This window comes from Haematobia irritans, chromosome 1 (assembly GCF_050003625.1).
Source record: "Haematobia irritans isolate KBUSLIRL chromosome 1, ASM5000362v1, whole genome shotgun sequence".
NCBI lineage: Eukaryota > Metazoa > Arthropoda > Insecta > Diptera > Muscidae > Haematobia > Haematobia irritans.
Genome location: NC_134397.1, coordinates 191725626 through 191750509, shown reverse-complemented (window position 1 = coordinate 191750509; position 24884 = coordinate 191725626). Strand labels below are relative to the sequence as shown.

The 24884-nt window shown below is 36.4% G+C and overlaps 1 protein-coding gene and 1 long non-coding RNA gene across 2 annotated transcripts in view; both read right to left on the bottom strand.

Annotated features, from left to right (window-relative positions):
- Positions 1–24884, bottom strand: part of Gfrl (Glial cell line-derived neurotrophic family receptor-like) — a 75594-nt gene that overhangs the window by 24631 nt on the left and 26079 nt on the right. The window contains exons 7-9 of the mRNA XM_075305118.1: positions 21064–21269; positions 20749–20975; positions 16033–16657 (exon numbers count right to left, since the gene is read on the bottom strand). Coding sequence (XP_075161233.1) covers positions 16033–16657; positions 20749–20975; positions 21064–21269 — 1058 coding nt within the window. The remainder of the gene's footprint in view (positions 1–16032; positions 16658–20748; positions 20976–21063; positions 21270–24884) is intronic.
- LOC142222298 (uncharacterized) lies at positions 5980–7441 on the bottom strand. The gene is made up of 3 exons (XR_012718300.1): positions 6683–7441; positions 6523–6615; positions 5980–6452 (listed from the first exon to the last, which is right to left on the bottom strand). It is a non-coding gene; the product is annotated as an uncharacterized LOC142222298 (long non-coding RNA).

Sequence of the window (24884 nt, the reverse complement as noted above, 5' to 3'; positions counted from 1 at the left end):
CAATTTGGCATTGACGTGTGAAGAATTTTGAGTCGGTACCATATCATAGTCAAAGATCACTTTTTATACCCTGCGCCACACTGTAGAACAGGGTATTATAAGTTAGTGCATATGTTTGCAACACCCAAAAGGAGACGAGATAGACACATGGTGTCTTTGGCAATAATGCTCAGATCGACTCAGGGATCTAACCATGTCCGTCTTTCCGTCCGTCCATCTGTCTGTGAACACATTTTTGTGATCAAAGTCTAGGTGGCAGTTTAAGTCCAATCGCCTTCAAGTTCCTATTTTGGGTCATAATAGAACCCTATTGCTTTTGGAAGAAATCGGTGCAGATTTAGATATAACTCCCATAGATATCTTTCGCCCGATATGGACTTATATGGAACCAGAAGCCAGACTTTTACCCTGATTTGCTTGAAATTTTACACAAACTTGACACTTGAGCGTATAGTCAAGTGCGAAAAATTTTGATTGAAATCGATTCAGATTTAGATATACCTCCCATATATATCTTTCGCCCGATATGGACTTATATGACCCCAGAAGCCAGAGTTCTACTCTAATTTGCTTGAAATTTTGCACCATGAGAACTATAAGTACTATAGTCAGGTGTGCCAAATTTGTTTGAAATCGGTTCAGATTGAGTTATAGCTCGCATATATATCTTAAGCCCGATATGGACTTATATGGCCCAGAAGCCAGAGTTTTAGCCTAATTTGATTGAAATTTTGGATGAAATCGGTTCAGATTTAGATATAGATCCCATATATATCTTTTGCCCGATTTTCCGTCATATGACCACAGACGTCAAAGTTGTAGTCCGTTTTATGTGAAATCTTGCATAGGGAGAAGAATTAAAATACTAAGTATGCATGTCAAATTTGGTTGAAATCGGTTCAGATTTCTATATAGCTTCCATATATATGTTTTTCCGATTTGGGCAAAAATGGCCAAAATACCTAAATTTTGCTTATAAAATCGCACTGCTAAGTCGAAAACTTGTAAAAGTTACTCAAATTTTCCTTTATTTCTAATACATATCTATCGACCGATAAATCATAAATACACTTTTGCGAAGTTGACTCAAAATTGGTTCAGATTAAAATTTTCCCATATTTTTTTACTAACAGGGTATAATATAGTCGGCCCCGCCCGACTTTAGACTTTTCTTACTTGTTCTTTATGAAATCGGTCTGTTATTTACTTGAACTCAGTTTAATATTTTAAATAAATTTTATTGGTTTCTGTCAAAAGAAAGGCATAACACCCTCGAATTTAGCGTAATCAGTGTCGAACATCTCACTATAAAACTTGTGTTACTTAAATCGAAGCACCTATCGCGTTGACAGTTTTTACGTTCAGGGTATCAACCACATGATCTTTCCAAATCAACATAGAAACTGCCTCGCAGTATCAGATTTGGCTGTGAAATGATCTCACGTTGAGTTCGTTGTCCACAGGGACTTAACGAGAACCCTAAAGTGTCGATAGCTTTCGCCTGCCACATGATTTTTAGTAATTCCTACACTCAAACAAAAAGCATGACCAATTCCAAAGATGTTGTCTTTACTCTAATTATTTTGAAATCGATTTCGAGACAAAGAAGCGCAGAATTCAAATATCAGGTTGGCTGATAAGTTCCCGGTCTGACACATAGATGGCGTCACTAGATTAAATTCATATTATTTTTATATAGTACCAACCTTCAAATGATTCGTGTCAAAATTTGACGTCTGTAGGTCAATTAGTTTGTGAGATAGAGCGTCTTTTGTGAATAAACTTTTATTATTGTGAAAAAATGGAAAAAAGGAATTTCGTGTTTTGATAAAATACTGTTTTCTGAAGGGAAAAAATACGGTGGAAACAAAAACTTGGCTTGATAACGAGTTTCCGGACTCTGCCCCAGGGAAATCAACTATATTGATTGGTATGCAAAATTCAACCGTGGTGAAATGAGCACGGAGGACGGTGAACGCAGTGGACGTCCGAAAGAGGTGGTTACTGACGAAAACATCAAAAAATCCACAAAATGATTTTAAATAACCGTAAAATGAAGTTGATCGAGACAGCAGAGGCCTTAAAGATATCAAAGGAATGTGTTGGTCATATCATTCATCAATATTTGGATATGCGGAAACTCTGTGAAAAATGGGTGCCGCGCGAGCTCACATTTGATCAAAAACAACAACGTGTTGATGATTCTGAGCGGTGTTTGCAGCTGTTAATTCGTAATACACCCGAGTTTTTCCGTCGATATGTGACAATGGATGAAACATGGCTCCATCACTACACTCCTGAGTCCAATCGACAGTCGGCTGAGTGGACAGCGACCGGTGAACCGTCTCCGAAGCGTGGAAAGACTCAAAAGTCCGCTGGCAAAGTAATGGCCTCTGTTTTTTGGGATGCGCATGGAATAATTTTTATCGATTATCTTGAGAAGGGAAAAACCATCATCAATGACTTTTATATGGCGTTATTGGAGCGTTTGAAGGTCGAAATCTCGGCAAAACGGATCCATATGAAGAAGAAAAAAGTGTTGTTCCACCAAGACAACGCACCGTGCCACAAGTCATTGAGAACGATGGCAAAAATTCATGAATTGGGCTTCGAATTGCTTCCCCACCCACCGTATTCTCTAGATCTGGCCCCCAGCGACTTTTTCTTGTTCTCAGACCTCAAAAGGATGCTCGCAGGAAAAAAATTTGGCCGAAACTGAGGCCTATTTTGAGGCAAAACCGAAGAAGTACTACCGAAATGGTATCAAAAAATTGGAAGGATTTTTGGCTTTGTAGTCAAGATGCAAAAAGACAAAAAAATTCATTAAGTTTAAAGAATTTTTCTGAATTAAGTCAAGTTGACCTTGGTCTAAAAAAGTTTTTTTCATATGATTATACCAATTTTTAAGTCGAATCACTTAATTATAAGGACAAGACGACTTCATTGAAAAGTTTATCGACTTTGGATAAGGAAAAAAATTTCTCTTCCGTGGCAGTTTTTATCGAAGAACCTAGACGAGCCTCGTCGAAAGCCCATATGTGACCTCTTTGAAACTCAGCCAAATATTCTTGTGCTGAGAGATTTTATAATAGTACAATCACGAACCAATCTTCATATTTTCCATTACTCTAGAAACCATGGATAGACCCTTCCACAAGCGATAAAACCAGTCTGAGCTGGCTCAAAAATTTGGCATTAGCCGTTTGCGGAAATAAATGAAACGGTAGTATAATGCGGCCAGCCAGAGAGGATATGTCCTTTTTGGACCGGTCACTCTTTGTTGACTTGACCGATTACGTTATTTTCTATATTTGAGCCTTTAAACCCAATGTGCAATATTTGTTGCATATCCCAAGCACGCACTTCTATGTGAGCATACCACATCACATACACTATTGCATTTTAACACACATACACACATACACAAATTTATGGATTTTCATGTTTTGAACGTCTCCAGGATTACATGTGAACATGGTGCCAACATTAACAACATCAATGTTAAACAACGCCAAAGCGGATATCCGCTACTCATGTTCAAGCATTCATTCATTGTTTCCATCATCATGCCTGTACGAGTGTAAGTGAATGATTGTGTACTCTGTTCAGCGTTGCTCAGTTTTTCTTTTTTTTCTTTTAAAGCTCTCTTTTTCTGCAATCTTGTAAATTTACTTGTAATATTTTTATACGATGACGTTGTCGCTCATGTTCATGTAACATTTCATTTCCGAAGATTGTACGAGTATATGTTATGCTATAGCAGTTACGCACTGTGATACCCTCGTTTTTTTTTTTTTTTGTGAGACATTCACAGTTGAATGTTGTATGCATTAGCATCTAGGTACAAGGTAATTAATAAATGAACAAGTATATACGGCCGTAAGTTCGGCCAGGCCGAATCTTATGCACCCTCCATCATGGATTGCGTAGAAACTTCTATGAAAGACTGTCATCCACAATCGAATTACTTGGGTTGTGGTAATACTTACCGATGGCAAGGTATCTTAAAACTTCTTAACATCGTCTTCTAAATTGTAACATAAGTTATCCCATACGTGGTATATATTAGACAAAAAAGGTATATACAGGTGAGTCTACAAATAATTACGCACCGATATGGACTTTTGCGCGGTAATTAGAGACCCAGAATTGAAATATGGGGGTCGCTTATATGGGGGCTATATACAATTATTAACCGATAGGGACCAATTTTTGTGTGATTGGGGATCGATTTATCTGAGGGCTATATATAACTATAGACCGATATGGACCTCGTTTGGCATGGTTGTTAACTAGCACAATGTACGCAATTTAAACCGGATCGAATAAATTTTTCTCCTCCTAGAGGCTACGAAGGTCAAATCTGGGGATCGGTTTATATGGGAGCTATATATAATTATGAACAGATATGGACCAACAACGTACCAAATTTCAACCAGATTGGATGAAATTTGCTCCTCCAAGAGGCTCTGGAGGTAAAACTTACACGCAAAGAAAAAAACGTTTGGAAAACGTGTACCGAAAACGTTTTTCTTTTGTTAGAGTTTTTTGAATTGCTTGCAAAAAAATTCGTTTGTTACCAAATTTTTATTTTTTCAATAAAAAGAGTTATTTTCGAAACAACATTCATTCATTTCGTTCATTCGTTCATTTCGTTTATATCAGACACTGTTCTTTTCTGACTTTAGGTCTTTAATAAGACACATTTTACAGTTCACAATTTAATATAGTACAATGTAATGTTGAACATTTTTTCGGAATCTTCCGAACATATCTGGAATATATGTAAAAAAAAAAAACAAAACAAACTTTGGTCGAAGCAGGGATCGAACCCACGACCCTTGACATGCAAGTCGGACGTAGCAACCACTGCTCCACGGTGCCAAACTAAATGTTTGTTTCTGTTAAATAAACTTTGTTTATTCGGTTCGTGGGCGCCGCAAGCTATGCTATATAAATATAACTTATATGGATAATTATCTATTGATGACCATAACAGGTACATAGCTCAGTGGTTAGTGTGTAGGCTTACAAAGTGTATGGTCCGCGGTTGGATTCTCCGTCCAGGCGAAAGGTAAAAAAAAATTTTAAAACTTATAAAATCGTATACTTTCTTCTACATTGTTGCACCGAAAAAAAAGTTTACTATTGTTTACGAAAAATGAACTAACCCATAGTAAGAATGACCATGATTTGGCGCCAAAGATTTTTTTCATCTAGATAAGTTCATGATTTTCTTATAAATAAGTTTATGTATTGCATCGTATTTTCACTGAAAAAAAAGCATACTCATTTCCAAAGATTTTGTCTTTACTTTAAAAAATTTGGTATTGATTCCGAGCCAAAGAAGCGGAGAATACAAGTAAGGATACTTCTAAGACACAATTCTCTTTAAAATTTAGGTTTTGTGTACTTGCTTCTAGGAAGCAAATTTTAATTTTTCGCTTTCTCAGCTTTTTTTCTTCATATGCTATCAAAGTCCTTTAGAAACGAGTTAACGGCAACTTTATTTTCCAAATTAGGACTCGACTTCCAGTAGAAATTATGCTATGTTTGAAGTAAAAAACTTCTTTAAAATAAAGTTTTGAAAAACATGTCATATATTTGAACAATTTTTTTCTTTGTAGTCAAGATGCAAAAAGACAACAAATTTAAAGACAATTTCATTAAATTTAAAGAAATTTTCTGAATTATTAAAGTCAAGTTGACCTTAGCCTATAAATTTTTTCTTTCATGTTAAGATACACATTTTTAAGTCAAATCACTTAATTATAAGGACAATACGACTTCATTGAAAAGTTTATCGACTTTTGGACAAGGAAAATAACTCTATTTTAGAGAAATGCGTCTTCTATGCTAAGCAAAATTTGTATTCGTATTTTAAAGACATGTAATCTTTGACCTCACGACAATAATTTTTTCAGTGTTAGTTCATTCTTACTACGCTGTGGGAAGAATGTACTTACACTCATTCAAAATATTCCTGCTATCCGGAAAAATGAACAAGTTTTTGGGAATCCTATATTTAGAAATTGGTTTCAAATAAACTGTTTATCAGTATAATTTTCAAAGAAGTAAATAAATTGAGGAATTAAAGGTATAACAAGCCTGTATACAACTAAGAAATTTTTCGTACAATATAAGACAATTTTTCATAACTACCAGTATTTTATTTCAAAAAATTATTATTATATTACATAAAACTATGGCTTATGATATACAATAAAAGAAATGTTTTTATTCGTACGCTGTATGCTGTTACTTTTCGGTAGTTAGTAATTGCTTCTTCAAAAGAGTAGTATTCTATGTTAGTAGAATGAAACTAATTAATATCAATTTCCATTTTTTATCCATATGAAAGATATATGCCATAAGTTGCTATTTTCATTTCATTTTTGTCCAATTTCACCGATTTCGCTAGTTTTTGTTGTGTGGATTTGCGTCATAAGCCTCTGAAGTTAAAAAGGCATATAAAATATAAAAATATTATCAAATTCTATGGTATTTTGATCTTTAACTTACAAGAGAATTTTCTTAGAGCTAATAGGGATATCAGCTTAGTTAGCATTAAACAGTAAGAAGATTCCAAAAAATACCATTAGATTTGCTGTCATCCTGCAAATGAAAATTATTTTTAATAAATAGAAATTTTGGCTTTATTACAAATGGACGAAAAACTTACCACATTGGAAAAAATCATCCAATTACTACATTAGTGGAATCATATCCATGCACAAATGGGCATTTTTGAAATCCTTCTCAGAATATAAATGAAATAAAAATATTATTAAATTAGATATAATTTCCACTTGTCAATATAGCATTTAGTATTTATGGTGGATATTAAGTTCGAGTTTAGTGGCTAAAATCCCAATTTTTCATGATTAGTTTTCTTTAGAAATACATGGGAACAAAATTGAACCGTTTTTGTGTTCATTTAAAATTTATATCAAATTTTTAGTAATTTGAGGTTGCTGAATCCAAATTTACACTTGTTTTTTTAAGAGCTCGACTTTTTGAGATATACGGTTATGTTCAAAATTAAGGGACTTCCGCTATATATATTGGAATAACTTGAAAACAATTCATCATATTAAATTAAAAAACAGCGTTCTACATAAGCTTAAAAACGATTTTCTGTTCTTAATCGTGTAATCCATTTAAAGAATATAAACTTTATAAAAAACTTGTTTCGAGCTATTCTCCATCAAGTTATATTTAAATTTGCATCGAAGGCGTATAATTTTATACTTTTCTTACTGATTTATTTCTGATTTTAGCACCTAAACTCGAACTTAGTACACACCTTAAGGACTCGCTATAACATAAAAATATAGACTCAAAAAATTGTACTGTGATCCAGATGTAGAGTAAATATAGATCATTTTATTACCACTCATTATGAATATTTTTATGTAAACCAATTTAAAACCGCACTAATTTTAAATTATTAATAGAAATATACAGTTTCTTAATATGTGATTTATTTTAGAGTTATTTGTTTTTTTTATCAATATAAAGTGTTTTTGTTTTCTCTAACATCACACCATTCACTTATCAGTTTCTAAAATGTTACGAAATAAATGTATTTTTATTAATAAACACAAATACCGCACGCAAGCGCACCACGTGTGCGCTTCATAAATGCATCAACAGAACTGAATGCACCAATAAAACTCAAAGACACAAATAGTCATAAAGGACACATATGTAAAGAAAAACAACTCCACACACACACACACATGATCCCTTTCTGATCTCGCTATTGCAACAAAACAACTATCGCCACAAAAGATACCAACAACACACATTCCATAACATCATCGCAATAACAAACACAAACAAAAAAAAGATGATGCAATAATTTCATAATTTCTTCTCACTTCAATTTCCAGTATCACGTTTATTGATTAGTTGGTATTCTATCTATAGGATAAGGTAAAATATATTCAAAATTTACGAGGAATCCATAAAAAATTATATACACCCGTCAAGGATTAAATTAACTACTTTTTATTCTACTTTATCTAAAATGTTCAATGTGAGGAAATATACTCCAACTTATAGTAAAAACCGAAATAAGCTGTAGGAAGCCGCCATACGAATCGGTACTGTGGTTAAGTTAATTTTTACTACAAAAATTTTTTTCCATACAAAAATTTTTCTTAGTAAATTGTCCACATTTCGTAGTAAGATTTTTATATTGCCTATGTCTTTTTATAATACAATCAACGATGCATTAACTATTGTATTGGAAATTTATTTAAGGAAAAATCCGTCCCATTTCGTAGTTAGTGAACTAAAAAACATTTACTGAAGTTTTATAAGTTTTCCTTTAGCTAAGTTAATTTTCGCAGTGGTTACGAAAAATGAACTATATTACAGTAAATTTTTTGAACTATGTGGAAGTTAAACTGGTCCTAAAATTAACAAGACACCTTTTTTTCTGTGTGGTATTACAGGAAAAGGTGTTAAGAACTAAAAAACCTCGTGGATGTGAGAAAGATGTGAGGGAAAATGTAATTAGCAAGAAAACAATGTTTTTTTTTGAGTTAGTCTTTATGAAATTGTTTTTACATCCTGGAACGTTTATTACGTTTATCACAAAAAGTATATACTTTTCTTCCAAATACACTTCCTTACAGCGAAAAGCAAATGAGAAACGAACTTTGTTTGTCTAAAATTTCGTTTGGGAGGAAAGAATTATTTTTCTGCGTGTAGGGATCGGTTTATATGAGGGCAATATATAATTATTGACCGATATGGATAAATTGGTGCATGGTTGTTAGGGACCATATAATAATATCACATAAGAGGAAATATCACATGTAAGAGGAAAATTCCCAAATGTTTTCTCCATAAGGAGTTAGCATAAAGAGCCCAAAATTGACTTATCTCTCCCAGCCAGATCTATCTTAAAGGCTGTGGAAAGATTCATTCGCCCGAATCGAAACATGTACAGTCCAGGCGTGTATAAATTTGTATCTGGCTTTTTCTTTTCAATGACTCTATTAATCATGTTCCTTAATCTAAATCTGTCCATAAAGCTCGATTAATAATTGTAAAATTAGATATAATGCATTTGGACGTTAATTACCTGTTTCGGTATCAGGCTAACATGAAATATAATCACATACCAAATTTTAACCGGATCGGATAAATTTCGCTCCTCCTAGAGGTTACGATGGTCAAATCTGGGGGTCGGTTTATATGGGGGCTATATATATTTATGAACCAATATAGACCAATTTTTGAATGGTTGTTAGAAACTATATACTAACACCACGTACCAAGTTTCAACCGGATCGGATGAATGTTGCTCCTCCAAGAGGCTCCGAAGTTCATATGTGGGGATCGGTTAATATGGGGGCTATATATAATTATTGACCGATATGGACCAATTTTTGCATAGTTATTAGAGACTATATACTTGTACCGCGTACCAAATTTCAACCGGATAGGATGAAATTTGCTTCTCTAAGAGGCTCTGCAAGCCAAATCTGGGGGTTAGTTCATATGGGGGCTATACGTGAAAGTCGTTATGGTCCATTTGCAATACCATCCGACCTACATCAATAACAACTACTTATACCAAATTACAAGTCGATAGCTTGTTTCGTTCCTAAGTTAAAGGGTGATACGGTCAAAATTTGGTCAAGGGAAAACGCGTGTAAATCGGTGAAATCGTTTATTTAAAAAATCAAATTAAATTTCTTTTTCAAGTTCAATTAGTATAAAATTCAGGAAAAATATTCAGTTAGGCTTTCGCTTTTCCAAATCCGAATTGCCGGGCCTCACGCTTGACACCTGCCATCAGATTTTGTACAGCCTCCTTGTCCACCTTCTTCTCCGCAGAAAGCCAGTTTGCCTTGAGCTGCTGCTCGTCCTTAGCAGTTTTTTGGTCTTCTTTAGGTTCCGCTTGACAATAACCCAGTATTTCTCAATTGGGCGGAGCTCTGGCGTGTTGGGAGGGTTCTTGTCCTTGGGAACCACCTGCACGTTGTTGGCGGCGTACCACTCCATGGCCTTTTTACCGTAATGGCAAGATGCTAAATCCGGCCAAAACAGTACGGAACAACCGTGTTTCTTCAGGAAAGGCAGCAGACGTTTATTCAAACACTCTTTCACGTAAATTTCTTGGTTGACAGTCCCGGAAGCTATGAAAATGCTGCTTTTCAAGCCACAGGTACAGATGGCTTGCCAAACCAGATATTTCTTTGCGAACTTTGACAGTTTTATGTGCTTGAAAATATCTGCTACCTTTTCCCTTCCTTTTGCCGTATAAAACTCCTGTCCCGGAAGCTGCTTGTAGTCGGCTTTGACGTAGGTTTCGTCGTCCATTACCACGCAGTCAAACTTCGTCGGCATCGTCGTGTACAGCCTCCGGGATCGCGCTTTGGCCGTCGTATTTTGTTTATCATCGCGATTTGGAGTCACTACCTTCTTGTAAGTCGATAGTCCTGCTCGTTTTTTGGCTCGATGTACGGTTGTAGGCGATACACCCAGCTTATTTGCGGCATCTCGGAGAGAGAGGTTAGGGTTTCGCTTGAAACTACCGGCAACTCTCTTTGTCGTCTCAGCGGCTTCCGGTTTTCGATTTCCCCCCGATCCAGACTTCCTGGCTGTCGACAAACGTTCCCCAAACACTTTAATTACATTTGTAACGGTTGATTTGGCAACTTTTAGCGATTTTGCCAGCTTTGTGTGCGAGTAGCTCGGATTTTCGCGATGCGCGAGCAAAGTTTTGATACGCTGCTCTTCTTGCTTGGACGGCATTTTAACAACTGAAGAGCGAATTCCAAAATCAAAATAGGAGCAACATTCTACACACACACACACCTTCAGGTTCAGGTTTTTTAAATGCAAAATTGAAACAAATACGTCAAGTTTATATTGACCAAATTTTGACCGTATCACCCTTTAGCGTGATTTCAACAGACGGATGGACATGCTTAGATCGACTCAGAATTTCACCACGACCCAGAATATATATACTTTATGGGGTCTTAGAGCAATATTTCGATGTGTTACAAACGGAATGACAAAGTTATTATAACCCCCATCCTATGGTGGAAGTTATAATAAATAAAACTTTAAGAAGTGATGCAAATTCATTGCAACGCCTGTTAAAATGGTAAAAATCCGTCCTATGGCAAGCCCATGTTAAATTCATCGCCACTGCACCAATTTTGCACCACTTTCGGGTCCAAAAAGAACATTTTCACTACTGGTTTGGTGACGCTTTTTTTGCTGGGAAGTAGTAGTTATTGATATAGATCAGATGGTATTCCCAAGATTGGGGAATACCATTCAATAATTCGTCACCAGATTTGGTTTGCGGAGCCTCTTGAAGCAGCAAATTTCACCCAATCCGGTTGAAATTTGATACTTGATGTCAATATGTGGCATCTAACCCACTTGAAAAAATTGGTTCATACCGGCCCATAATTATATATAGGTCCCGATACCAAAAACCGATACCAGATTTGATTTTCGTAACTTCTTGCATGTACAAATTTCTTCCGATCCGGTTGAAATTTGGTATATGGAGTTAATATAATACCTCTAACAACAGTGCAAAAACTGGTCCATATCGGTTCATAACTATATGAAGACACCATATAAACTAATCCCTAGATTTGATTTTCTAGCCTCCCTGCATTTGCAAATTTCATCCGATCCGGTCTCGAATTACCGTACGAATATTGGTTTATATAAGTTCATGAACAATGAACTGAATTAGCTTATATATGTATTTAATATGCTTTCACACCGAGAAAAGGAATAGATCAGCTCAAACATGTTTCAAGAGCAAAATGTTATTTTTCAACGTGGAACAATTTTTTCACAAAAAAAAAATTTTTTTAAACAGAACCCAATCTTCTTGTGATTCTTCTTAAATTTATATATACGAGTTTCAAATCCACAGATAAAACAATATTTTTATACAAAAATACACATGTATATACTAGCTTCTATACAAAACGAAATACTACTATTATTCCCCACATTTTTGTGATAAGTAATAATTTTCGCTGATACAAGATATAAAATATAATGAATGATAATATGGTATAACTATCAATAGAGACAAATCGACGATAAAAATGCAATTCGTCAGCACATTTTTAAGTCATATAGAATTTTGTGGATAAAAAATTGTTTTCACAATAATTTAGCATACAAACGATTACTGATTATAGAGATATGATTCTTGTAATAGTTTGCAATCGTATACTGCTAATTCGTTTTTCAATGTTAACTGAGTGTATGAAATTTAGTTTGTACATGGAAACAACTCGATGCCAATATCAATTAGGGCGATATTAAAAAATTAATGCAGAATTTATGAATCGTTGTTTGACATAGTTGCAAATTTATTTCATACACTGGAAAAACTATTGTCTTGATCACAAAAAGATTTCTGGTGCTTAAAATACGAATAACAAAAACTTTTTTCCGAGAACAAAAACCGATCAATATTTCAATGAAACCATTTTATCTTTAAATGTTAGGAAATTGAACTACAAAATTTGTATATTTACATAACAGAAATTTTATTGAACTGAAGTCATTTGGTTCCATAAAAACCTGGTAAAAAATTCTTCAATGTTACTGACGTGGTTTTTGAATTCGATGATTTTCGTAACTTTCCAGCAAAAAAACTTTGGAAGTTCTTCATAAGTCATTACTTTCCAAAATGCTCTTCTACACTGAAAAAATATAGTCGTGAGCCCAACGATTTCGTGTCCATAAAATACGAATGCAAATTTTGATTAGCATAGAAGACGCATTTCTCTGATGTAATGTTGTTTTCTTTGTTAAAAAGCCGATAAAATCTTCAATGAAGTCGTTTTGTCTTTATAAGTTAAGTGATTGAAAGAACATTTTGTTTGACAAAGGTCAACGTGGCTTTAAGAGGGAGCCACCGTGGTGCAATGGTTAGCATGCCCGCCTTGCATACACAAGGTCGTGGGTTCGATTCCTGCTACGACCGAACACCAAAAAGTTTTTCAGCGGTGGATTATCCCACCTCAGTAATGCTGGTGACATTTCTGAGGGTTTCAAAGCTTCTCTAAGTGGTTTCGCTGGAATGTGGAACGCCGTTCGGACTCGGCTATAAAAAGGAGGTCCCTTGTCATTGAGCTTAACATGGAATCGGGCAGCACTCAGTGATAAGAGAGAAGTTCACCACTGTGGTATCACAATGGACTGAATAGTCTAAGTGAGCCTGATACATCTGGCTGCCATATAACCTAACCTAACCTCACCTAACGTGGCTTTAATAATTCAGAAAAAAATCTTTAAAATAATGAAATCAACTTTTTGTATTTTGATTACAAAAAAAAAACCTTCGAACATATGAGATGTTTTTAACAATTTATTTTACGGACGCTTTTTACCTAAAACATAAAATAATTTCTATGTAAAGTCGAGCCTGAACTTTGAGAGTATATGAAGGTTAGATTAGGTTAGGTGGCAGACCGATATATCAGACTCACTTAGACTATTCAGTCCATTGTGATACCACAGTGATGAACTTCTCTCTTATCACTGAGTGCTGGCCGATTCCATGTCAAGCTCAATGACAAGGGACCTCCTTTTTATAGCCGTGTCCGAACGTTGTTCCACATTGCAGTGAAACCAAGTTTTTAAACACTCCAAAATGTCACCCGCATTACTGAGGTGGGAAAAACTTTTTGGATTTCGGTCGAAGCAGAAATCGAACCCACGACCTTGTGTATGCAAGGCGGGTATGCTAACCATTGCGCCACGGAGAGTACATGAAGAAAAAAGACGAATAAATTCAAATTCAATTTAAATCTTTGCAACCGAGTTTTTTCAGTGAAGAGATAGATTTAACTTTAACTTCACAAGGAAGGAAATTTTTGGTTAGTTTTAGAAAATTTTAACCAAACTCTATTAGAAGTGCAGATGTCCCGCAGATTTCATATTAATAAGTAACTATTTTTCGACAAATACAAGAAAATTTATTAGACATAATTATTTTTTCCATTTGTTCATAGTTTTAGGGAAAGAATTTAAAATTGCAAAAATGTCTATAGTACCAAACGAACTTCAAGATGGGCGCATTATTGGTAAAATTTAAAAATTTTAAAATATTCTGAACTATTTAGTAAATCTTTATTAATTTATGTGAACTCAAATAGAATTAAATTGGCATTAGTTCCATCCCAGCAAAAACTCCTATTACCAGATATGAGTACAAGTATGCCTGCGCCAAATTGGTAACAACTTCCTTGTACATATATCAGTAGTAATATTTTACACGGGCATGACATTGGAGGAAAGTACAATTTTGCATTTAAAAAACCTGAACACCCCTCATTTTGAACGTGTGTGTGTGTAGAATGTTGCTCCAATTTTGATTTTGGAATTCACTCTTCAGTTGTTAAAATGCCGTCCAAGCAAGAAGAGCAGCGTATCAAAATTTTGCTCGCGAATCGCGAAAATCCGAGGTACTCGCACGCAAAGCTGGCAAAATCGCTAAAAGTTGCCAAATAAACCGTTGCAAATGTAATTAAAGTATTTGGGGAACTTTTGTCGACAGCCAGGAAGTCTGGATCGGGGGGAAATGGAAAACCGGAAGCCGCTGAGACGACAAAGAGAGTTGCCGGTAGTTTCAAGCGAAACCCTAACCTCTCTCTCTCCGAGATGCCGCAAATAAGCTGGGTGTATCGTCTACAACCGTGCATCGAGCCAAAAAACGAGCCGGACTATCGACCTACAAGAAGGTAGTGACTCCAAATCGCGATGATAAACAAAATACGACGGCCAAAGCGCGATCCCGGAGGCTGTACACGACGATGCTGACGAAGTTTGACTGCGTGGTAATGGACGACGAAACCTACATCAAAGCCGACTACAAGCAGCTTCCGGGACAGGAGTTTTATACGGCAAAAAGAAGGGGAAAGGTAGCAGATATTTTCAAGCACATAAAACTGTCAAAGTTCGCAAAGAAATATCTGGTTTGGCAAGCCATCTGTACCTGCGGCTTGAAAAGCAACATTTTCATAGCTTCCGGGACTGTCAACCAAGAAATTTACGTGAAAGAGTGTTTGAATAAACGTCTGCTGCCTTTCCTGATTTGGCATCTTTCCATTACGGTAAAAAGGCCATAGAATGGTACGCCGCCAACAACGTGCAGGTGGTTCCCAAGGACAAGAACCCTCCCAACACGCCAGAGCTCCGCCCAATTGAGAAATACTGGGCTATTGTCAAGCGGAACCTAAAGAAGACCAAAAAACTGCTAAGGACGAGCAGCAGTTCAAGGCAAACTGGCTTTCTGCGGCGAAGAAGGTGGACAAGGTGGCTGTACAAAATCTGATGGCAGTTGTCAAGCGTGAGGCCCGACAATTTGGATTTGGAAAAGCGAAAGCCTAACTGAATATTTTTCCTGAATTTTATACTAATTGAACTTGAAAAAGAAATTTAATTTGATTTTTTAAATAAACGATTTCACCGATTTACACGCGTTTTCCCTTGACCAAATTTTGACCTATCACCCTTTAGGCTAAACTGGCATTAATAACTTTATCAATATATATCACAAGAAGAGAATGACAATTCGATAAATGAAATCAGTAATTCTGATTCCAAATTTAAAGCTAGATAGGTCCTCAAAAATGTTCTTATTTTAATGAAGCAGCACTTTTGGCTCGGAACAATTAAGGGAAGGTCAAAATCTTTGGATGTTGTTCATATGTTTTTAATAAATTTAATATCACAAAAAAAAACTACACTCAAATTTAAAAGAGTTCTTCCAGTTAAAATGTATTCTTAGTACGATTCTCTGCTTCTCTGATTCGAACTCAATATCAAAATCTTTAGTATAAAAATAAAATCTTTTGAAATAGGCAAGTTTCTTTTTTTTTCAGTGTACATCCATTAATACTATGATTCTCGGCTTAGAATATTATAGGATTACTCATACAACTATCGACATGTTTGTACATATTTGCTGTTTTTATTTTAATTTTCATTGTTTTTGTAAATTATTTATGTACTTACTTGGGGCTTGTGTAGTTGTCGCTATTGTCGTTGTGGTTGGCATGGTTGTTGATTCAACCGCAAATTCTGTTGTTTCCATTGCCTCAACATAAATTGTCTGATCATCGAAATCGACAATTACCGCACCACCATCACTAGGACTACTTGGGCCAGAGGCAGCACCATTATTGCTCACAACTCCAGCTGTATTAATACCGTTAACGTTGATGCCATTGCCATTGGCATGGCCATTTCCGTTTCCGTTGCCATTATCATCGGCCGTGGATGCTGCTTTGTGGGTTGCATGTTTAGCATTGCCATTGCGACCATTTTTGATGTATCTACCACGGCCGATGCCGTTACCAAGACCACCAACACCAATATTGTTGTTAATATTGGCTACAGCCGTTTGGTCTTTATCATTGTTGCCATTCCCGTAGCTATTGCCATTACCATTGCCATGGATACCACCGTTGTTGCCGTTAGTAGGACTATTGCTGCCTTTACCATTACCGCTGCTACTACTACTGCTGCTGCTATGATAATCGTCATTTCCGCTATTTCCGTTTTCTTCATTTCCGCTATATACGGGCTGCTCGATAATATTGTGCTCTATTGACGATGATGGTTCTGATATTTCTTTTGGCTATTTGGTTTTTATGTTGTCCAAGTGGTTTCCCATGTTTTTTTATTGTGTAGTTGTTACAGTTTGTCCACCACAATACATATGTTCGCAGGTTGTAGAGGATCCAGTGAAGTTTTTTATTTGTTGATGCCAGAGTTTTTTTGTGGATTGTGGGCGAAGAGGTGTATTGGTTAAATTTTTTTGTTTGTAGTTTCGTTAATATTTGATTTTTGTCCATTTGTTGGTTGGTTGAGTAATCGAACCACCAGTCATTGTTATTTGCATGACAGAAAGAAAGAAAGAATGACATAAAAAAGACGGAGAAGAAATGCGGAAAAGACAAATTAGAAGATTGCTTGATTGTATTGGATTTCGATTTTTAACGAGCTTTGAATTTAACCTAAGACTAAACCATTCTCATTGCACTGATTGGTATCTCATTCCATTAGTGATGATGAGGATTCTCCAGAGAATGAAGTGAATAGCTACGATGGCACAAAATGTATAAACCATAACGCGGTAGGGGAATATGATATTATTATACCCTAAACCACATAGTGGTCAGGGTATAATAACTCTGCACAAAAACTAAGCACAAAAACTAAGCCTACCAGAAATATTGACGTTAGACCCCACAAAATATATATCAATCGACTCAGAATCACCTCCTAAGTCGAGCTAGCCCTTGGTGTCCGTCTGTCCATGTATTTGTTGTTCGCAAGATTCCGGTCGCAATTATTAACCGATTTTAATGAAATTTAGTGGGAGGCATTTTTTGGTACAGGAACGAATGCTATTGAATTTGGAAAAAATCGGATAAAATTAAGATCTAGCTCCCATATATATCTATCGCCCGATTTCGTTGCGGTTTTTTTAAAAGGGATCGTCACCAAATTTGGCATATTTGATAAATCACCAAATGTTGATAAATGGGGTCACGTTGGGTTTTTTTCCAACGGATCGTCACCAAATTAGATATTTACCACTGTGGTATCACAGTTGACTGAATAGTCTAAGTGAGCCTGATACATCGGGCTGCCATTTTCCCAAATTTGACCACAAAACCTTTATTTATCAACCGATCTTACTGAAAGTCGGCTAAATGTAATCTTTTATAGCACTAACTATATGTGCAAAAAAATCATCGTAATCGGTTCAGATGTAGATATAGCTTCCATATAAATGTATCGTCCGATTTTGATAAATGGGGTCAGATTGCATTCATTTAAAAACGGATCGGCGTCAAATTTGCCACAAAGTAATCAAATTAAACACCCTTTAAGCGTGCCAAATTTCATTGAAATCGGTTCAGATTTAGATATAGCTCCTATCTATATGTATCACCTGATTTAGCAAATTTTGGCCATAAGTCCCTTATTTATCAACCGATCTGACTCAAAGTTGGCCAAATCTAATTTTCTATAGCACTTACTGTATGTGCAAAAAATCATCGAAATCGGTTCAGCGATAGATATAGGTCCCATATATATGTATCGCCCGATTTACGAAAATTTGATCATAAAACCCTTATTTATCATTTATTTATTTTATATTACTCAAATTTGGCTTGCTCTAATATTCTATAGTACTGACTTTATGTGCAAAATCGGTTCTGATTTAGATATAGCTCCCATATATATGCATCGCCGATTTTCAAAAATTTGCCCCTTATAACCTTATTTTTGACCATAGTGGCCTCATTTCTTAACTGATCTTACTCAAATTTATCACAAGGTAATCTCCTGTAATACCAACAAAACCTTCAAAATATAATCCAAATCGGTTCAGATTTAGATATAGCTCCCATATATATGTATACCCCGTTTTTTTAAACCCTGCGCCACACTGTGGAACAGGGTATTATAAGTTAGTGCATATGTTTGTAACACCTAGAAGGAGACGAGATAGATACATGGTGTCTTTGGCAATAATGCTCAGGGTGGGTCCCTGAGTCGATATAACCATGTCCGTCCGTCCGTCTGTCTGTGAACACATTTTTGTGATCAAAGTCTAGGTCGCAATTTAAGTCCAATCGCCTTAAAATTTAGCACATATTCCTAATTTGGGTCAGAATAGAACCCTATTGATTTTGGAAGAAATCGGTTCAGATTTAGATATAGCTCCCATATATATCTTTCGCCCGATATGCACTAATATGGACCCAGCAGCCAGAGCTTTATACCGATTTACTTGAAATTTTGTACAAACATAACACTTAGTCGTATAGTCAAGTGTGCAAAATTTGATTGAAATCGGTTCAGGTTTATATATAGCTCCCATATCTTTCGATACGGTCAAAATTTGGTCAATATAAACTTGACGTATTTCTTTCAATTTTGCATTTAAAAAACCTGAACACCCCTCATTTTGAAGGTGTGTGTGTGTGTAGAATGTTGCTCCTATTTTGATTTTGGAATTCACTCTTCAGTTGTCAAAATGCCGTCGAAGCAAGAAGAGCAGCGTATCAAAATTTTGCACGCGCATCACGAATATCCGAGCTACTCGCACGCAAGGCTGGCAAAATCGCTAAAAGTTGCCAAATCAACCGTTACAAATGTAATTAAAGTGTTTGGGGAACGTTTGTCGACAGCCAGGAAGTCTGGATCGGGGGGAAATGGAAAACCGGAAGCCGCTGAGACGACAAAGAGAGTTTCCGGTAGTTTCAAGCGAAACCCTAAACTCTCTCTCCGAGATGCCGCAAATAAGCTGGGTGTATCGTCTACAACCGTGCATCGAGCCAAAAGACGAGCCGGACTATCGACTTACAAGAAGGTAGTGACTCCAAATCGCGATGATAAACAAAATACGACGGCCAAAGCGCGATCCCGGAGGCTATACACGACGATGCTGACGAAGTTTGAACAGGACAGGAGTTTTATACGGCAAAAGGAAGGGGAAAGGTAGCAGATATTTTCAAACACATAAAACTGTCAAAGTTCGCAAAGAAATATGTGGTTTGGCAAGCCATCTGTACCTGTGGCTTGAAAAGCAGCATTTTCATAGCTTCCGGGACTGTCAAACAAGAAATTTACGTGAAAGAGTGTTTGAATAAACGTCTGCTGCCTTTCCTGAAGAAACACGGTTGTTCGTACTGTTTTGGCCGGATTTGGCATCTTGCCATTACGGTAAAAAGGCCATGGAGTGGTACGCCGCCAACAACGTGCAGGTGGTTCCCAAGGACAAGAACCCTCCCAATACGCCAGAGCTCCGCCCAATTGAGAAATACTGGGCTATTGTCAAGCGGAACCTAAAGAAGACCAAAAAAACTGCTAAGGACGAGCAGCAGTTGAAGGCAAACTGGCTTTCTGCGGCGAAGAAGGTGGACAAGGTGGATGTACAAAATCTGATGGTAGGTGTCAAAGGTGAGGCCCGGCAATTCGGATTTGGAAAAGCGAAAGCCTAAATGAATATTTTTCCTGAATTTTATACTACTTGAACTTGAAAAAGAAATTTAATTTGATTTTTTAAATAAACGATTTCACCGATTTACACGCGTTTTCCCTTGACCAAATTTTGACCGTATCACCCTTTATATTGCCAGATTTGTGGCCGAATTTGGTTGAAATTTTGCACTAGGAGTACAATTAGTAGTATAGTCAAGTGTGCAAAATTTGATTGAAATCGGTTCAGATTTAGATATAGCTCCCATATATATGTTTTTCTGATTTCGACAAAAATGGTCAAAACACCAACATTTTCCTTGTTAAATCGCCACTGCTTAGTCGAAAAGTTGTAAAAATGGCTCTAATTTTCCTAAACTTCTAATACATATATATCGAGCGACAAATCATAAATAAACTTTTGCGAAGTTTCCTTAAAATTGCTTCAGATTTAAATGTTTCCCATATTTTTTTTTACTAAAATTGTGTTCCACCCTAGTGCATTAGCCAACTTAAATTTTGAGTCTATAGATTTTGTAAAAATCTATCAAATTCTGTCCAAATCGAGTGATATTTAAATGTATGTATTTGGGGACAAACCTTTATATATAGCCCCCAACACATTTGGCGGATGTGATATGGTATCGAAAATTTACATCAACAAAGTGGTACAGGGTATAATATAGTCGGCCCCGCCCGACTTTAGACTTTCCTTACTTGTTTCGTACTTACATATGATGGTGGCCTTCGTCCAGATTTCGGTGGTACAACTGGTGGTGGCATACGGTGTGTTGTTGTTGTCGTCGTTGTTGTAGGCGGAGGTGGTGGTGGTGGAGGCGGTGCCCTAGTTGTGGTTGTTGTGGTAGTAGTAGTTGTTGTTGTAGTAGTTGTCGTAGAAGTTGTTGTCAAAAAGCCCATCTCGGCCAAACGTTTCATATGAAAATCTTTTTGAGCTTCAACTGAAAACAAAAATAAATTGAATATAAGAGCAAGAAAATCTACTTTGTTCTCCATCAAAAAGGTATCCGTATTCTCATTCCAACTTACCCACACAAGGATTCATCCATAAAAGACGACGCCATCCAACACATTGATACAAATATTGGGGATCACTGCCATGACAGGCACAAGTGGTACGTAATGTTGTACCCAGAATACCAATCATGGCCGTACGGCAACCACTTGGTCGCCCTGCACATTTTTTGGTAACGCTATCAACGGCACAAGCTTGCTCATAATATTCCAGCTTAAGCCTATAGAATAAAAGAAGGAAAAGCCAAATGATTAAATTGTCAAAAAAAAATAAATAAATAAATAAATAAAATACAATTTCAAAGAAATTTAACTAACGAGATTATAGTGCAAATGAATTATCTTGACCCCTATGAAATATCTCTTTAATTTTCTCGATATTTTTCAATTCTATGAAGTGTAAACATTTTCATACCAAAACAAAATTTTATGCAATTTCAAAATTACATTTATTTCAAAATTATTTTTCAAGAAATTTTAATTGACTTCTTCTATGAAATTTCTCAATCATGGAAAACTTAGATAACATCATGCCATTGAGGAGACGGACAATTTTAATTTTGTCTCTATGACTTCATCTGCCACATCAAAATTCTTTGAAACATTTGCAATGTTATTGCAGTTAATAAAAACTTTTGATAACTAAAAATGCACATATTTGAAAGGAATAACATTCGACATTTAAATTTCGAAGAGGGAAGACATGACACTCGGCAGTTTTCTAGAAAGGCCTTTATCGCTGATTGAATTATTGCTACGAATATTCCGAGGGGGGAGGTGAATTTTCTCATAGCTATGAATGCAACTCTATTGGCAATGACTACAGAGTTGAATCTAAATAGAAGCCAAGAGTATACTTTTCGGCTTTATTTCACTTTTGCAAGGATTTTCTCCGACTTTTTCCAAATTCGAAATGTTATTGTTTTCGAAACTACTTTGGGCAATATAACAGGTTGGCTGATAAGTCCCCGGTCTAACAAAGAAAAAACACATTTTTTTGTCAAAATTCGTTTTTATTATTCAACATAGTTCCCTTCAAGAGCGATATAACGATTATAACGACCTTGCAATTTTTCGATACCATTTTGGTAGTACTCCTTCGGTTTTGCCTCAAAATAGGCCTCAGTTTCGGCGATCACCTCTTCATTGTAGCCAAATTTTTTCAATGCGAGCATCCTTTTGAGGTCTGAGAATTAGAAAAAGTCGTCCGTCCGTCCTTCTGTTGAAATCACGTTAACTTCCAAACGAAACAAGCTATCGACTTGAAACTTGGCACAAGTAGTTGTTATTGATGTAGGTCGGATGGTATTGCAAATGGGCCATATCGGTCCACTTTTACGTATAGCCCCCATATAAACGGACCCCCAAATTTGGCTTGCGAGGCCTCTAAGAGAAGCAAATTTCATCCGATCCGGCTGAAATTTGGTACATGGTGTTAGTGGATGGTCTCTAACAACCATACAAAAATTAGTCCACATCAGTCCATAATTATATATAGCCCCCATATAAACCGATCACCAGATTTGACCTCCGGAGCCTCTTGGAAGACCAAAATTCATCTGATTCAGTTGAAATTTGGTACGTGATGTTAATATATGGCCTCAAACACCCATGCAAAAATTGGTCGATATCGGTCCATAATTATATATAGGCCCCATATAAACCGATCCACAGATTTGACCTCCGGAGCCCCTTGGAAGAGCAAAATTCATCCGATTCGGTTAAAATTTGGTACGTGATGTTGGTATATGGTATCCAACAACCATGCAGGAATTGGTTCCTATAAGTCCATAATTATATATAGCTCCCATATAAACTGATCCCCAGATTTGACCTCCGGTGCCTTTTCGAGAAGCAAAATTCATCCGATCTGTTTGAAATTTGGTATGTGGTTGTAGTATATGATATTGAACAACCATGTGGGTTGAAATTTGTGGATGAGAATCTTTCGTAGAAGTTTCTACGCAATCCATAGTGGAGGGAACATAAGATTCGGCCTGGCCGAACTTTCGGCCGTATATACTTGTTTCTTCTTCATATGGGGCCGTTTTGCCGCGATTTCGACCTTCAAACGCTCCAATAACGCCATATAATAGTCACTGTTGATGGTTTTCCTCTTCTCAAGATAATCGATAAAAATTATTTCATGCGCATCCCAAAACACAGAGGCCATTACTTTGCCAGCGGATTTTTGAGTCTTTCCACGCTTCGGAGACGGTTCACCGGTCGCTGTCCACCCACCCGACTGTCAATTGGACTCAGGAGTGTAGTGATGGAGCCATGTTTCATCCATTGTCACATATCGACGGAAAAACTCGGGTGTATTACGAGTTAACAGCTGCAAACACCGCTCAGAATCATCAACACGTTGTTGTTTTTGGTCAAATGTGAGCTCGCGCGGCACCCATTTTGCATAGAGCTTCCACATATCCAAATATTGATGAATGATATGACCAACACGTTCCTTTGATATCTTTAAGGCCTCTGCTATCTCGATCAACTTCATTTTACGGTCATTCAAAATCATTTTTTTTTGATATTTTCGTCGGTAACCACCTCTTTGGGGCGTCCACTGCGTTCACCGTCCTCCGTGCTCATTTCACCACGCTTGAATTTTGCATACCAATCAATTATTGTTGATTTCCCTGGGGCAGAGTCCGGAAACTCATTACCAAGCCAAGTTTTTGCTTCCACCGTACTTTTTCCCTTCAGAAAACAGTATTTTATCAAAACACGAAATTCCTTTTTTCCATTTTTTTCACAATAACAAAAGTTGTTTCACAATAGACGCTCTATCTCACAAACTAATTGACTTACAGACGTCAAATTTGGACACGAATCATTTGAAGGTTGGTACTATATATAAATAATAAGCACTTAATACTAGCGACGCCATCTATGTGTCAGACCGGGGACTTATCAGCCAACCTGTTATCTGTACCTATTTCAACCAAATTCGACACACTTTACGACATCGATTGCACTATTTATGCAAAATTTAAAGTAAATCATGCTGAAATTCTGTCTTCTGGGGTCATATTAGTAGATATCGAGCGAGAAATATATATGGGAGCTATATTTAAAACTTAACCAAATTGGGTTCGAGTCTGATCCAAAATACATACTTGTGCCAAATTTGAAGTCGATTGGACTAAAATTGCGACCTAGACTTTTATTACAAATATGTGTTCACAGACAGACGGACATGGTTAGATCGTTTCATGTCTATCTCGTCTCCTTCTGGGTGTTGTAAACATATGCACTAACTTATAATACCCTCTTCCACAGTGTGGCGCAGGGTATACATAAGTATATAATTCAGTTCTTGATCGGTATATATAGGAGAGTCTATAAATAATTATGAACCGATATGAAATGTTGCGTGGTAATTAGAGAGCCAGAAGTGAAATTTGGAGGTCACTTTATCCCAGCAAAAAAAAATTGGAAGTTGTTCCACAAACATTTCTTTTAAAGCCCTTCCCAGAATCCCCCATCGAGTTTTTTCAACTTCCGATGCAGTCCTTTTGGACAAGTCCACAAACATTTTTTCTAAAGCGCATCTTGGGATCCCCCAATTATTTCTTTCTTTTTCCGATGCAGTCCTTGTGGACAAGTATTAGATAGAACGCAATCAGGCTATTTTAAGTGCAAATTTTGTATAATTAAATTTTACAAAAAAATAGAAAACTACTAAAAAACTAAAAAAAAAATAGAAATTAATAAAAAAAAGTAAAAAAATAATAAAAAAAAATCATCCCCGCTGGGATTTGAACCTGTGCCGTTTGACTTTTTCGCTTCCATGGAAGTTCTTTTGAGAAGGTTTTGCAAATTACGAG